General features: G+C 41.6%; 1 protein-coding gene across 1 annotated transcript; it reads left to right on the plus strand.

Annotated features, from left to right (window-relative positions):
• The first annotated feature begins 5,683 nt into the window (after nucleotides 1-5,683).
• Nucleotides 5,684-13,750, plus strand: LOC135525997 (interactor protein for cytohesin exchange factors 1-like). Its single transcript, XM_064954000.1, has 10 exons — nucleotides 5,684-6,388; nucleotides 6,896-6,935; nucleotides 9,389-9,558; nucleotides 9,887-9,960; nucleotides 10,209-10,280; nucleotides 10,379-10,440; nucleotides 10,595-10,713; nucleotides 10,898-11,252; nucleotides 11,826-12,016; nucleotides 12,195-13,750. The coding sequence occupies exons 1-10, from the start codon at nucleotides 6,365-6,367 to the stop codon at nucleotides 12,393-12,395; spliced, it is 1,308 nt and encodes a 435-aa protein (XP_064810072.1). The 5' UTR covers nucleotides 5,684-6,364; the 3' UTR covers nucleotides 12,396-13,750.
• The last annotated feature ends 86 nt before the right edge of the window (nucleotides 13,751-13,836 follow it).

Genomic DNA, 13,836 nt, shown 5'->3' on the forward strand with positions numbered 1-13,836 from the left:
GAGACTACTGAGATGTTTGCACCATGTGTCCCTCCCTTTAACCGCAGTTGAGAGAGATAATCTATCTCAATCTCTCTAATCTACCTGGTTAAATAAAGGTGAAAAAAAAGAAATCTCCTCCTGCTATGTGAGGAATGTCTCTGTCCTCTGAGACAATCCCATTATATCACACAGATAAGACATTGAACAAGAGGTGCGGTACATATACTCAACCACTGACACAAAACTATCCTCCATATTCTTTATGGTCTTCTTCATCACAATCTTGAGCCATTTCATTGCCAGTCAATATCAGTTAATAGCTAACCATGAACGTGGCCATTCTGAAGGCTATTATCAGCAGCTGGACATAACCCATAGTCTCAAAACGGAGCCATAGTGGAAATGGATCTGTCCCTTACTGGCCATGACCGATGTGGGCATTGGATTACCTGGCTGGGGGATACCTGAACATTCAGCGGCCAAGCCTCTGGGAGTCACTTTCCTGCCTCCTCTCCTCCTGTCATATCCCAGAGAACCATGTTAATGTCCCTGTGTCATACTTAGCAGGCATACACATCCAGTGGGGTCAGATACGTGGCCACAGAGCAGCTAGTGACAATCACTACTCCACAGGTTCATGATCTCTGAGACGTATTGTGCACAAACAAGAACACCTTGAAATAAAAGTCAAGCCTTTGTCAAGGCACAGGGAGAGCGAGAAATTGGTGCTATAGACATAACTTCTTTTTTTTTAATTCCTGTGAATCATTTCAGAAGGAGTGTGTAATTATGGACAGTGACGTGAAAAATATTATATTTTAATATTCTCTAAATTGCTGAACATTTTCATACTGAATGTTGTCAGATCTTCAACCAAAACCTAATATTAGATAAATGGAACCTGAGTGAACAAATACCACAACAATTACATACTTATTTCATAAATAACGTTATGCAACACCCAATGCCTGTGTGAAAAGTCCTGCAACACCCAATGCCTGTGTGAAAAGTCCTGCAACACCCAATGCCTGTGTGAAAAGTCCTGCAACACCCAATGCCTGTGTGAAAAGTGTGTGTGAAAAGTCCTGCAACACCCAATGCCTGTGTGAAAAGTCCTGCAACACCCAATGCCTGTGTGAAAAGTCCTGCAACACCCAATGCCTGTGTGAAAAGTCCTGCAACACCCAATGCCTGTGTGAAAAGTCCTGCAACACCCAATGCCTGTGTGAAAAGTCCTGCAACACCCCTGTGTGAAAAGTGCAACACCCAATGTGTGAAAAGTCCTGCAACACCCAATGCCTGTGTGAAAAGTCCTGCAACACCCAATGCCTGTGTGAAAAGTCCTGCAACACCCAATGCCTGTGTGAAAAAGTAATTGCCCCCTTATATTCAATAACTGGTTGTGCCACCTTTAGCCTGCAATGACTCCAACCAAACGCTTCCTGTAGTTGATCAGTCTCTCACGTCACTGTGGAGGAATTTTAGCCCACTCTTGCATGCAGAACTGCTTTAACTCAGCAACATTTGTGGGTTTTCAAGCATGAACTGCTTGTTCCTGCCACAACATCTCAATTGGAATTGGGTCTGGACTTTGACTCGACCATTCCAAAACAAACTCTAATTTGTTTATTTTTAACCATTTTCATGTAGACTTGATTGTGTGTTTTGGATCATTGTCTTGCTGCATGACAGAGGAAATGTAGAAAATCAGAAAGGGAGCAAATACTTTTTCACGGGACTGTACGGTATGTAGGTGAGAGTGAGAATATTCATTGCTCAGCGAATTATGGACCACTGCAGTACTCAGAGTTAAAGGTCCAATGCAGCTGTTTTTATCTCGATATCAAATCATTTCTGGGTAACAGAAATGATTGTTTTCAATTAAAATGGTCAAAAATAAACAAAAATTGCTTCTTAGCAAAGAGCACATTCTCAAGCAAGAATGTTGCTAGGACTGTCTGGGAGGGGTCTGAGTGGGGAGGGGAAACTGAAAACTAGCTGTTATTGCTGGAATGGAGAATTGGCCTGCCTGGTGACATCACCAGGCAGACCAAAACCCCATCTCACCAAAGCAGGCTGAAATTTCATGTGGTCTTTCCATCCCAACAAAACAGACTTGACCTCACGTTTTTGACTGCACTGGATCTTTAAATCAATTTGTCAACTGTGTTTGCCGCGGGGGTTGAGCCACAGTGTGAGGCAACAGTGCAATTTCCATAAACAGGGTCTTACAGCGCATTGGGGCCTTTGCCAATCTCCTGTAGTCGCAGCACACTGAGCAGTGTAAAGAACCTGATACCAGCTCTGCGGCCCGGGGCCCTGGCCCAGCGTGAGAGACCCCGTGTAAAGAATGGCCACTCTTGTGTCTGCCAGTGAAACCCCCCCGCTCCACTTGCTCTGGAGCAGGGCTTGGGGGATATTAGTTAAGTGCTGTGACAATTCTCAGCATGGAACATGATGGGAGATTTAGTCCACAATGGTGTGACGAATCCACATTCCCAGGAAGTCTATTGGGCTCTGACATGAGTGGTGGAGAGCTTACCTTATTTCCCCCACTGTGCCTTTTCATGTACCAAAACAATACTCTGTGCTAAATCATTCTAATGTGACATGCTTAGACTTTTGTTCTAGAATAAATGAGAACAATAGGAACATAATTGAGTGTAAATCTTTAAATACCATCTTTCTATCCATTTCAAAAGCCATGGCCCAGATGATTGTAACTTGGTGATGACAATGGTGTTACTTGATATGGATGAGAGGGGGGATGTGAGAAATATAGAGAGAATGATAGAGAGACAGGAGGAGAGAGGGTAGAGGAAGAGCGAGAGAAAAGAGAATGTCCCTATAGTTTGCCTGTCACTGTATGGGCACAGTGGGGCATGTCAGGACTCAGGAGCCCCATGAGGGTTGAGGTCCGGGGGAGACAGAGAGAGCTGTCCTCCAGGTCCAGGAATGTGTCTAGTTTACCACTAGTGTTCTATCACAGGGAGAACCCACCACATCCGATCCTCTTAGCAGATAGCAGCTACCACCCACAAACATTATAGCCACTGTCAGAGCTCTAGACAAATGTTATGGCTACAGTTTCTGCTCCCAACAGGGAGAAAAGAGTGTTGATAGCCATTCTGCAGGCTTCTTTAGTTTCCTCTCATATTGCCTCCCAGAAAACCATAAGTGGACCGTGATGTGACACATTTTTCTTTCCTTTTTCCTAAGGCACCTCCGTAATGGTATATTTTGTGAAATTCACTTAATGATGATGGTTTTACCAGTCTGTAATACCAGCATGATTTAATTGTTTAAACAGACTGTGGATATATACACTATATATACAAAAGTATCTGGACACCCCATCAAATTAGTGGATTCGGCTATTTCAGCCACACCCATTACACACAGGTGTATAAAATTGAGCACACCGCCATGCAATCTCCATAGACAAACATTGGCAGTACAATGGCCTTACTGAAGAGCTCAGTGACTTTTGACATGGCAACGTCACAGGATGTCACCTTTCCAACAAGTCAGTTCTTCAAATTTCTGCTCTGCTAGAGCTGCCCCGGTCAACTGTAAGTGCTGTTATTGTCAGTGGTGGAAAAGATACCTTAATAGAAAATGACTCAAGTAAAAGTTAAAGTCACCCAGAAAAATACTACTTGAGTAAAAGTCTAAAAGTATTTGTTTTTAAATATACTGAAGTGACAAAAGTAAATGGAATTGTTCAAATGTACTTAAGTATCAAAAGTAAAAGTATAAGCCATTTAACATTCCTTAAATTAAGCAAACCAGATGGCACCATTGTCTTTTTTTATTTGTATTGACAGATAGCCAGGGGCACACTCCAACACTCAGACATAATTTACAAACAAAGTATTTGTGTTTAGTGAGTCCTCTAGATCAGAGGCAGTAGGGATGATCAGGAATGTTCTCTTGATAAGTGTGTGAATTGGACAATTTTCCTGTCAAAATGTAAAGAATACTTTTGGGTGTCAGGGAAAATGTATGGAGTAAAAAGTACATTATTTTATTTAGGAATGTAGTGAAGTAAAAGTAAAAGTTGGGAAAAATATAAACAGTAAAGTACAGATACCCCAAAAAACTACTTAAGTAGTACTTTAAAGTATTTTTACTGAAGTACATTACACTACTGATTATTGTGAAGTGGAAACATCTAGGAGAAGCAACGACTCAGCCGCAAAGTGGTAGACCACATAAGCTCACAGAATGGGACCGGTGATGCGTGTAGCGAGTTAAAATGAACTGTCCTCTTCATGGTTTGGGCTAAGCCCCTTACTTCCAGTGAAGGGAAATCTTAACACTACAGCATACAATTACATTCGAGACGATTCTGTGCGTCCAACTTTGTAGCAACAGTTTGGGGAAGGCCCTTTTCTGTTTCAGCATGACAATGTCCCTGTGCACAAAGCAAGGTCCATACAGAAATGTTTTGTCGTGATTGGTGTGGAAGAACTTAACTGGCCTGCACAGAGCCCTGACCTCAACGCCATGGAACACCTTTGGGATGAATTGGAATGCCGACTGCAAGCCAGGCCTAATTGCCCAACATCAGTGCCCAACCTCACAAATGCTCTTGTGGCTGAATGGGAGCAAGTCCCAGCAACATCTTGTGGAATGTCTTCCAAGAAGAGTGGAGGCTGTTATAGCAACAAAGGGGGTGCCAACTCCATATTAATGCCATGATTTTGGAATGAGATGTTCAACTAGCAGGTGTCCACATACATGCAGTGTATATAGTCAACAGCAAGAGTCTGTGACAATTCAACGAATGTCATGTCAACAGATTTGATGAACAGGTGTGACCTACAGTCTAATTTCCATATTTGATGCGCTAGAGTGACATCTAGTGGTTATTGGGTTACGGTGCATACTTTAACTCGGCGGACAACTGCAGACTCACTGCTACTATTATTGCAACCTAATGTTCACCAAAGTTTTAGCGGGGATTCGCTGTTGTAAGCGCAAGTTGTCCTTCAACAGAGACGTTATCCGCACTAAAATACGTATTTTCCTATCTAAATTGCAGGTATGTTTCAGAGTGATTTTTGAGGGAAAGACTATCACCTTAATGTTTGAAGACAAACTGTGTTTTTCGTTTACCTACACGTTTTTAAAAACTAACACAAACACAGAGCTTGCTTGAGTCAATCAATTTAACCTGTCAATCCTTCAAAGAAAGACACATTTTGAGTAAACGGTTATAGGCCTACATGACTTCCCTGAACCCCGTTCAGTCCAGCTAGTCTTTTAAAATAATTTTGTTTTTGTGATATCTGATTCTTGTTTAGTTCCAACCATGGCAGATATTTGGTGCAGGGCATTTGATTCCTGAACTCTTGATCTATCTGATGTGGCATTCTGCTTCAGTCAGTACTCACAGTTCTTGATGCTCTGTTAAACTGGTTATATTATTTCTGTCATCTGATAACAGGTGCAGTTAGTTCATACTGCTGCGTTGTGGTTATAGTGTGATGAAGCATCACTAGGATCACAGTCATCAGCTGGCTAACAAAACATGTTGCTGACTGAGATGCAAGTGTGTTGAGCAAGACGGACAGAGAAGTGTAGCCTAGATATGTTTCTCGTCTTTAGTATGTGTCATTTGGTGAAGACCAGCCTTATGAAGCTGACACTCTTAATATATTACTAACCTCTTTTGAAAGCAACATCATCTAGACTTAATGAATATGTATATTGTTCTTTCATTGCAGCATTTTGGAACTGTATGGTAGGAATGTGTATTTTGAGCTACCAGTTCTTTCAAAAATCTGGTGTCGAATTGGAGGCATTTTCTTTGCCCATCCATGGACTATGGCTACATCATGACCATGGACCTGGAAAGAGTTAGTTTGCATGTTTTTATCAGCTGATGTGACCTACATTTTGGTTTGTATGGCTCCAGGGCCTGAGGGTCCCTCCATCAGACTCGTCAATGTTCTCCGTGAGGAATGCGGTCCCCCTGGGGTTTTCTAGGAGGAAGTTTGTCAATAATGCCAATGTGAAGGAAACTGTTTCTCAATGTCAGTGACAATGTCGGTTTGGTTTGAAGACATTATGGGTCATAGTTATAAAAAGGGCTGACTACAATCTTGTGCAAGTTCACTTATGAAGATTAAATGCTATGTACAAGGGTCATGCTATAAATGGACACCAACTCATCCATGATGCAAAGCAGTTCCCCCTTTTCTCTAAATCAGGAGAGATGTCAAAGTGGACCCTTTGAGAATTGAAGTATTGTACTCAGTCTATTCATTTAACATGGGGGTAAATAATGTTTTGAATTGAAAGGTCTGTCGATAAACTGAAAAGATCTCTCTCTCCCTGCCTGCAGGCTGCCTTCCCTATATCTCTGGCTCCCTCCATGGCAGGTGATGATTACAACCCTGTAAGTACTGGAGATTATCTATCTACATCTAAGGATGTTTTTTTTTTAAATGGGCATTTTATTTCCTGAGGCAGGCAGTAGTCACAAATTGCGTCTGCAATTCCTTTCTCATATGGTGTCATCATTACAGCTTCCTCAGAGATCTCACAAGATATAGTAGAGTGGAGATTCAGCAACTCTTGGAGGACAATGAAATTTAACAAAAAGCTTATTTATTGTCAAAAAAGTACTGTGTATATACACACACACGCACACATTGGCAAACTACTGTTATATTTGATTGCTTGTGACTACTGCAGAGCGAGCGAGAGAGAGAGAGAGAGAGAGAGACACACACACACACACGAGTGACACTGGTGGTGTGAAACAGGATGTTTCAAAGACTATAGCTGAGGTAGGGTGAGGGACTGTCTGATCGAGCTGCACTGTCTGGGGAAGCTCTACCTTCAATCACCCATCTCGTGAACTAGGGACTATCTGACCTCTCACTACCTTCTGTTCTATCAGGTTTCCCTGAGACAGAAACCCAAGAGGAAGACTCGAGGAGGTAAGTTGGTGTCCAGGCCTGATTCTGCTGCCTGCCTGCTTGCTGTCTGTGCCCTCAACTGTAATTTGGCCCCACTGATTTGGGCTTGTGTGAAGTGTCAGGACGATTAGAGTGTCTGTGTGGAGGGTTGTGTTGATAATGCCGTAGACCTTTATACTTGTATACACGCTGAAAATTGCAGATCTGGGCACTGATAAACGTCTAAATTGGAATGCAGTGGTTGTACAGTAACATGATATAAATGACGTCAGAGCTCAGGCTCTGTGATTGGGTTTTGACTGACAGCTGTTCTGAACTTAGTCCCCCTCCCTCCTGTTAATTGGGCAACTTTTCAAAATGTTTTGTTGTCTAAGGGAAATGCTGTAAATTTAAGAGGACTCAATATATTTTAAAAGATCAGACGTTGAGGATTGTAATGAATACTGCTTTGAGTCCAAATGTACAATTCACATTTCCATATCATAAAACCCATGTCATATACAGTGTCACTGTTTATGATCCCCATGATTGGTGTAGAGTTGGCGTCATACCCTGGGTTGTTCTGAACAGAATGAGCCTGTTTGTCTATTGTGAAGAGAATTTGCTGCAGGAAAAGCACCTGTGTGCTCTCATGACTCGTTTCTATGCGCACCAAAATGATCTGTTTCTATGAATTGCCTTGTGAAAGTCTAATACTGTAAGATCGTATTTTATAACTTAGCTAGTCATGTTGGCAATAGAACAATCTTTTAAATGATGCCCACCTGACCCAGATTGCAATTGATAATGGGATGTTTTTGGATTGCTTAAACAACAGCAGTAATTGTGTGATTGCAGGGCTGTGTTCAAAACAACTACAAGTGTGCTTGCTCTAGTTCCTCAACGGCACAGCTAGGAGAACAAAAAAAATCTACTTTTGGTTGTAGACTCTTCTTTGAGTCATAAAAGAGCATTGAAATGACTTAGGAACTGTGCACACTTTGGAGAGGTGTGTGACCACTTGGAGACACCAGTTAGTTCTCTCAACCCCATGTCATGTTTGGAGTTTATGTTGCACCTACCCCACATTTTCCAGGAATATTCTCATGTTACTGAATGTATCTAGAGTATTTTCTGATTTAGTTATCAACAAATGCGGCAGTACTGTTGAACTGTTGTGTCCTGAACTGTCGTCTAATGATATTCCCATTATCTCCAAACTATTTCCTTTCAATTGCTACCATGCTTTTCATATGTCTTCTGGAAGAAACATTTCAATTTAGCCCTATCTATAAAGGCCAATTCCCACTAGTGTAAAAGGTTAAGACCAGGCTCAGCAAGAGATTCCAATATTATTAGCCTTTATGGGCAGTTACTGTATGCTGAGCAGTCTGTGCTTCATTGTGTGTGATAAACAGGTAACTGCCAAAGTAATGGATACACTGAGGGATAAAAAGTATATTGAAAACAGGTGCTTCCACACGTGCAGTTCTTGACTTAAGGAAAGGAATTAACATCCAATCATGCATAGGGCCATGTATAAAAATGCTGGACAGGTGATTATTTTGCCCCGCAAAAAAAAGTACATTTTTATTGTCACATACACCAGATAGGTGCAGGGAAATGCATTGTTTTACAGGGTGTCATACTAGTACGGCACCCCTGGAGCAAATGATGGTTAAGTGCCTTGCTCAAGGGCACATCGAACAGATTTTTCAACTTGTCGGCTCGGGTATTCGACCCAATGGTCTAACCTGCCATAGCTACCATGGCCATACCCCCATAGGATGACACAAGCCACGAGTGGTCACTGAATGGTTTGATGAGCATACATGTTTTTTCAACCATATGCCATGGCTGTCTCAGTCATCAGATCTCAACCCAATTGAACACTTATGAGAGATTCTGGAACGGCGCCAGAGACTGCATTTTCCACCACCATAAACAAAACACCAAATTATGGAATTTATTGTGGAAGAATGGTGTTGCATCCCTCCAATCGAGTTCCAGACATCTATGCCAAGGTGCATTGGAGTTGTTCTGGCTCGTGGTGGCCCAACACTCTACTAAGACACTTTATGTTAGTGTTTCCTTCATTTTGGCATTTACCTGTATATCCTTTGGAATACTTATTTGAAAATGATTTGTCTGGCCACCATCTGACACAGGTAGGCTGAAAGATATTCTGAATCTGCGATACTTGGAAACTGTAGCTTAAAATCAATCAGCAGGTGAACCATAAATCTGTTGAACAAATCTGTTGCGTAGAATGTTCAATTTGGAGTCATTGGACTATTTGAAGTATATTATATCCCTCTGTAAATCATGGCATTGTAATATTGTTTGTACCTTGCTGAACTTGCTAAAGAGAATTTATTTAACCAATCATAGTGTCATATCAAAATGTCTGCATAGCAATAAAGGTATATTAGAGGGTATATTGTTGCTTTGCAACCACGGTGCATGAATTCAGGAACGATCTCCTATGTGTTCAGGCAATGTGGCAATGAGCAGACGGAGGGTCTCGGTTAAAGAGCTGGGGGAGTCGGACTACCAGGGCTGGCTCTACAGGAAGAAAGAAGGAAAGGCCTTCTTGGGTCTCAAATGGAAAAAGTACTGGTTTGTGCTGAAGAAGACTTCCCTGTACTGGTACACTACTCAACTGGTGAGTAACACTCATAATTGAACCCTCTATGCTGAGTAATCGTATCATTTCCACAGCTGCTTGCTGCCTCTGCTACGTCACTGCTGGGAATTAGTCCGTCTGAGTCTGACATGGTGTTTCCTGGAGCTGAAAGTGTCTGTCAGTTTCTTCTACAGAGGCATGATTACTGGCAAGATGGAGGAATTAATTAAGCCTTTGTTTACCATGAGTCAAAACTAATTTGAGGGAACTAGAAAAGGATAAAAGGTTGAATAATGCCTCTTTTCATTGCTTTGAAATGCTAATACCTTTTAATGCTAAGAATCTGTCAATCCCATATTATTTTCAGGCAGAGAAAGCAGAGGGATACATTAACCTGACTGACTTCATCATCGACAGAGCCTTGGAGTGCAAGAAAAAATAGTAAGAAACTTGTTTCTTATTTCACTAAATCATGTTACTGTTTGTGTAAAACTGGTCAATACATCTATTCCAGGTAATTACTGACCATTTACTGCCACACTTTCAATTTGACAAGAATGCTTCAACTCTCATAATGACAGGAAGTTATAGGTCGCGTGAATGTGTAACTTCCTGAGCGCAGTGTAAATGATCGAACGCAACGTGAGAAACTGAATCATCTGAGTTATGTTTTCCCCTGTCTCTTGCAGTGCCATCAAAGCATGTCACCCGCAAGTCATGATGTTTTATTTTGCAGCTGATACCTACGAGGAGATGAACGTGTAAGTCGCATGAAAAGATTCTAATGTGAGTCATGTTAAGAGTGTCATCATAGAGACAGTGAGGAATGTGACAGTCTCTCTCTGTTTATCTGTTGTAGTTGGTTGAATAAGCTTGGGCTTGCTTCAATACAATACGTACCAACAGAGAGCAACACTGCTGGTAAGCTTTTATGTTGATCAGTCGGCATGATTTATCAGCTGTGGTCCATTCCACCAATTGACTAATTCTGTTCTTTACTACTATTGCCTCAGTATCACTGCTGATATTTGTTTGTCAAGTATGTAGCCTAATGGCATTTTGACTCTGTGTCCAGAGTGCTACAGTGAGGAAAGTGATCACGAGGAGGCTGAGACGACAGAGGCTCCCCCTCCCCCATACTCTGAGCAGATGAACCAGGGCTCTGTGGATGGTCCACCTGGCAGTGGACATCAGGTCAGTAGGCCGTATGCACCGGGCAGCCGAGTAGGCTCTGGTGATTAAGGCCAGAAGTTTTTCCTCACCGTGTGACGTGACCAAGAAAACCTCTGGGCCCTAGTTACACTGACTTACATTAATTTTTTTCAAAGTGTTGAGTGTTAACCTTGCTGAGCAACCCCTTTATGTTCTTCTCCCTCAGGGTACCCTCCCTCCCCCCTACTCCTCTCCCCTTCCCAGTGAGACCAGTGGCTCCTTCTCCTCACCTGTCAGCACAATGACATCACAGAGTTCCGTGTCCTCACTGGCCAAGCATCGTCAGTCCTGGCTGGACCTGGTCTCGCAGGCCTCTCCTGTTGTCGGGGAAACGGTGGTGTGCTCTGTGCAGGTCCACACACATCGGCCCCCACATAATCAAGAGAACGAGGGGCCCCTACAGCACTACCAGGAGGCTTCATCCTACCAGGACCCTCCAGGCAGCACAGCCAGGGAGGAGGACTTTAACCCCAGGGAGCAGATAGAGGAGGTGGCTGTGCTAGAAATAGGGACAGAAGATGGTGAGAATGCTTTTTTTCTTAACGGTTGTTGACTTAAATAAGGGGAACATATTAATCATAATACAAATTGTGAAGGAAAAATTATTGTGTGCTCCCTGGATGCCTTTAGTTCTTACTTGATCAGACCTGTGGATAGGAGAAGTGCAAGTAGACCACACTTCCTGTTGTGCAATGTCACAGCTTCTGTCTTTGGCAGCACATTGGTAGCTGTGCTTATTGTAAGATGTGAGTTAGTTTGAATGTCTGCCTACACATCCTGCCCTGGCCTTGGAATTTTTGTTAAACAGATTTGAATACCAAAACATCCTAGTCTTCATCCTGTTTTCACAGTTTTGTCAAACATTACATTGTCTCATAACTGTCAATCAACTATTTGGAAAAAAATATGAAACGAAGTGGAGTTATAGTCAACACTATTTAAATCCCGTCAATGAGCTCAATGTTATTTTTAACCTGTTTTGAGTAAGAGTACTGACCTCAAACCGTGACATACTTTCTTTAAAAGTGGTAAACTTATAAATATGTTTCTGCAGAAACATACATTTCCTGAAGTCAATTGTATTGTTCTTGCAGTGAACCATGAAGCCACATCTGATGAGATGGAGAGACTGTACATCCACATCAAGCAGGCCAACCTCTCTCCCATAGGAGACCGCAAACCATCCACCAAGAGGGACTTCAGAGCCTCCTTTATAAAGAGATGCAGAAACCAGGACGTTAACGAGAAACTGCACCTCATCAGGACCCTCAACAGCACGCTAAAGGTACATCTGCCAACTTGACTAGAATTACTATATGCTTTTGTTTTTATCAGTTTATCACCACATAGGTGGCAGGATCACATGTATGTCCTTGTTTTCTATGTACAAATTGTACATGCTGTTTAATATTGAGACCCTTGAGCATAGTTACACACTCTTTCGTTCTTCCCCTTTGATTTAGGCAAAGGAGGCAGACCTGTTGACCATTGAGCAGGTGCTGTCAGAACCCACCCCCTCCAGATTCAGGGAATGGAAAAAAGTCAACACACCTTTGCTCCAGGAGATCTGTCTCAAGCATGGACACCAGGTGGCAGCAGAGGTAGAGCCCTCCGCAGCAGCAGCCAATGCCATTGCTGTCCCCTTTGTAGAGACCAGTTTATAATGGAGTAGGATGAAGTTGCCCCTAAACACTGATCTAAGGTCAGTGTTGAGTTTACCCCACTAATGCTTATGGTTAAGATTTGTGATGGATGAGCAGATTGCGTTCATGTGCCTATGGGTAACTTTTACTCAGAATGTTTATAAGACTCACTGCCGTTAATGTCTACCCATAACCCAGTAGCACTAAGAGTTGTTCACAGGCAGCCTGGTCTCATAGTAAACATAAATCCAGGATGCTGAAATTAGCATGATATGTTACGTTTGGTTACATAAGATAGAAGATTACTTAAAACAACAAAAACAGAGGGTGGTTTGTCGGGGTGGATCTACTAAACATGTTAGCTAATCCTTTAACTTAACTCCTAACCTTAGCCTAGCTAGCATTAGTCACCTGGCTAAACTAGCGAATTGCAATTTGTAACATATCATATGAATTGTAATTCATGGCATATCATCAGAAATTGATTGGCAGCCACAAATTAATACATATCATACTAAATGAAGGAAGACAGATTGACATTTTCTATGATTTACGTTTACTATTACTCCTACCACCATGTCCAGGTTGGCACAGGCCACATTTTTATCTAACTACATATGATTGGAAGCAGCTCGTGTTGACTCTCCACTAAGTGGAATCATAAGAGGAAAGTGTATATTTTAAAGTTGGAGTTGATGCAAACATTGTATTGTTGATTGGATGACATTATATGGTTTTATATTGTTTATGTTGTCATTTATCTTTTTAGGTTTAGAGATGTAACAATTTAGGTTTTTGTCTGTTGTGATATGTACAGTGTTTGCTTGCATTTGTGTTATCTCAAGTAGTGAGTGATGGAACACTGGGTAAATGTGTCCATCTCTGAAAGCTAATTTCCACAAGTGTTTGTTATTTTGCAACATGTTCGTTTGCCTATAGGGCAAGGTTTTATTTTCTAATAGTTTTACAAACAGTTCAACAGACTTGCACTGCCTTGAAATGTACAGTATGTAAGCTTTTGATACAAACTTTTGTGACTGTTATCTTGGTTATATTTTGATCATGATATCGTTGTGGTTTTCCTAGAGACATTTGATCATTCAACATTGCTGTATGTGATAGCTGTTACATTCAGGTCCTGATACTTTCATGGAGACGTTATGTAAGCATTCCATTTTGTGCCAGCAACAATGAATCCTGAATTGTAATTTATATGATTTAGCTGTGGAAAATATTTTGTTGTTTTAGCATTGTAAATAAAGTCATTGTACATAGGTATAAAGTGTGTACAGTTCTATTGTATTTGAATTGGTACATTTTCATTAAGTGACTGTATAGAAAGAGTAATAAAGAGTTCAAATGCTCTGCATTATAAATATCAGCATTTTGTTTTTTCTTCAGACGCTTTTTTTAAATAATCCAGCTGGGTGTTAGAGCGTCTTTTGACCACGAGTCGTCGCCA

The sequence above is a fragment of the Oncorhynchus masou genome, chromosome 32 (assembly GCF_036934945.1).
Source record: "Oncorhynchus masou masou isolate Uvic2021 chromosome 32, UVic_Omas_1.1, whole genome shotgun sequence".
NCBI classification, from domain to species: domain Eukaryota; kingdom Metazoa; phylum Chordata; class Actinopteri; order Salmoniformes; family Salmonidae; genus Oncorhynchus; species Oncorhynchus masou.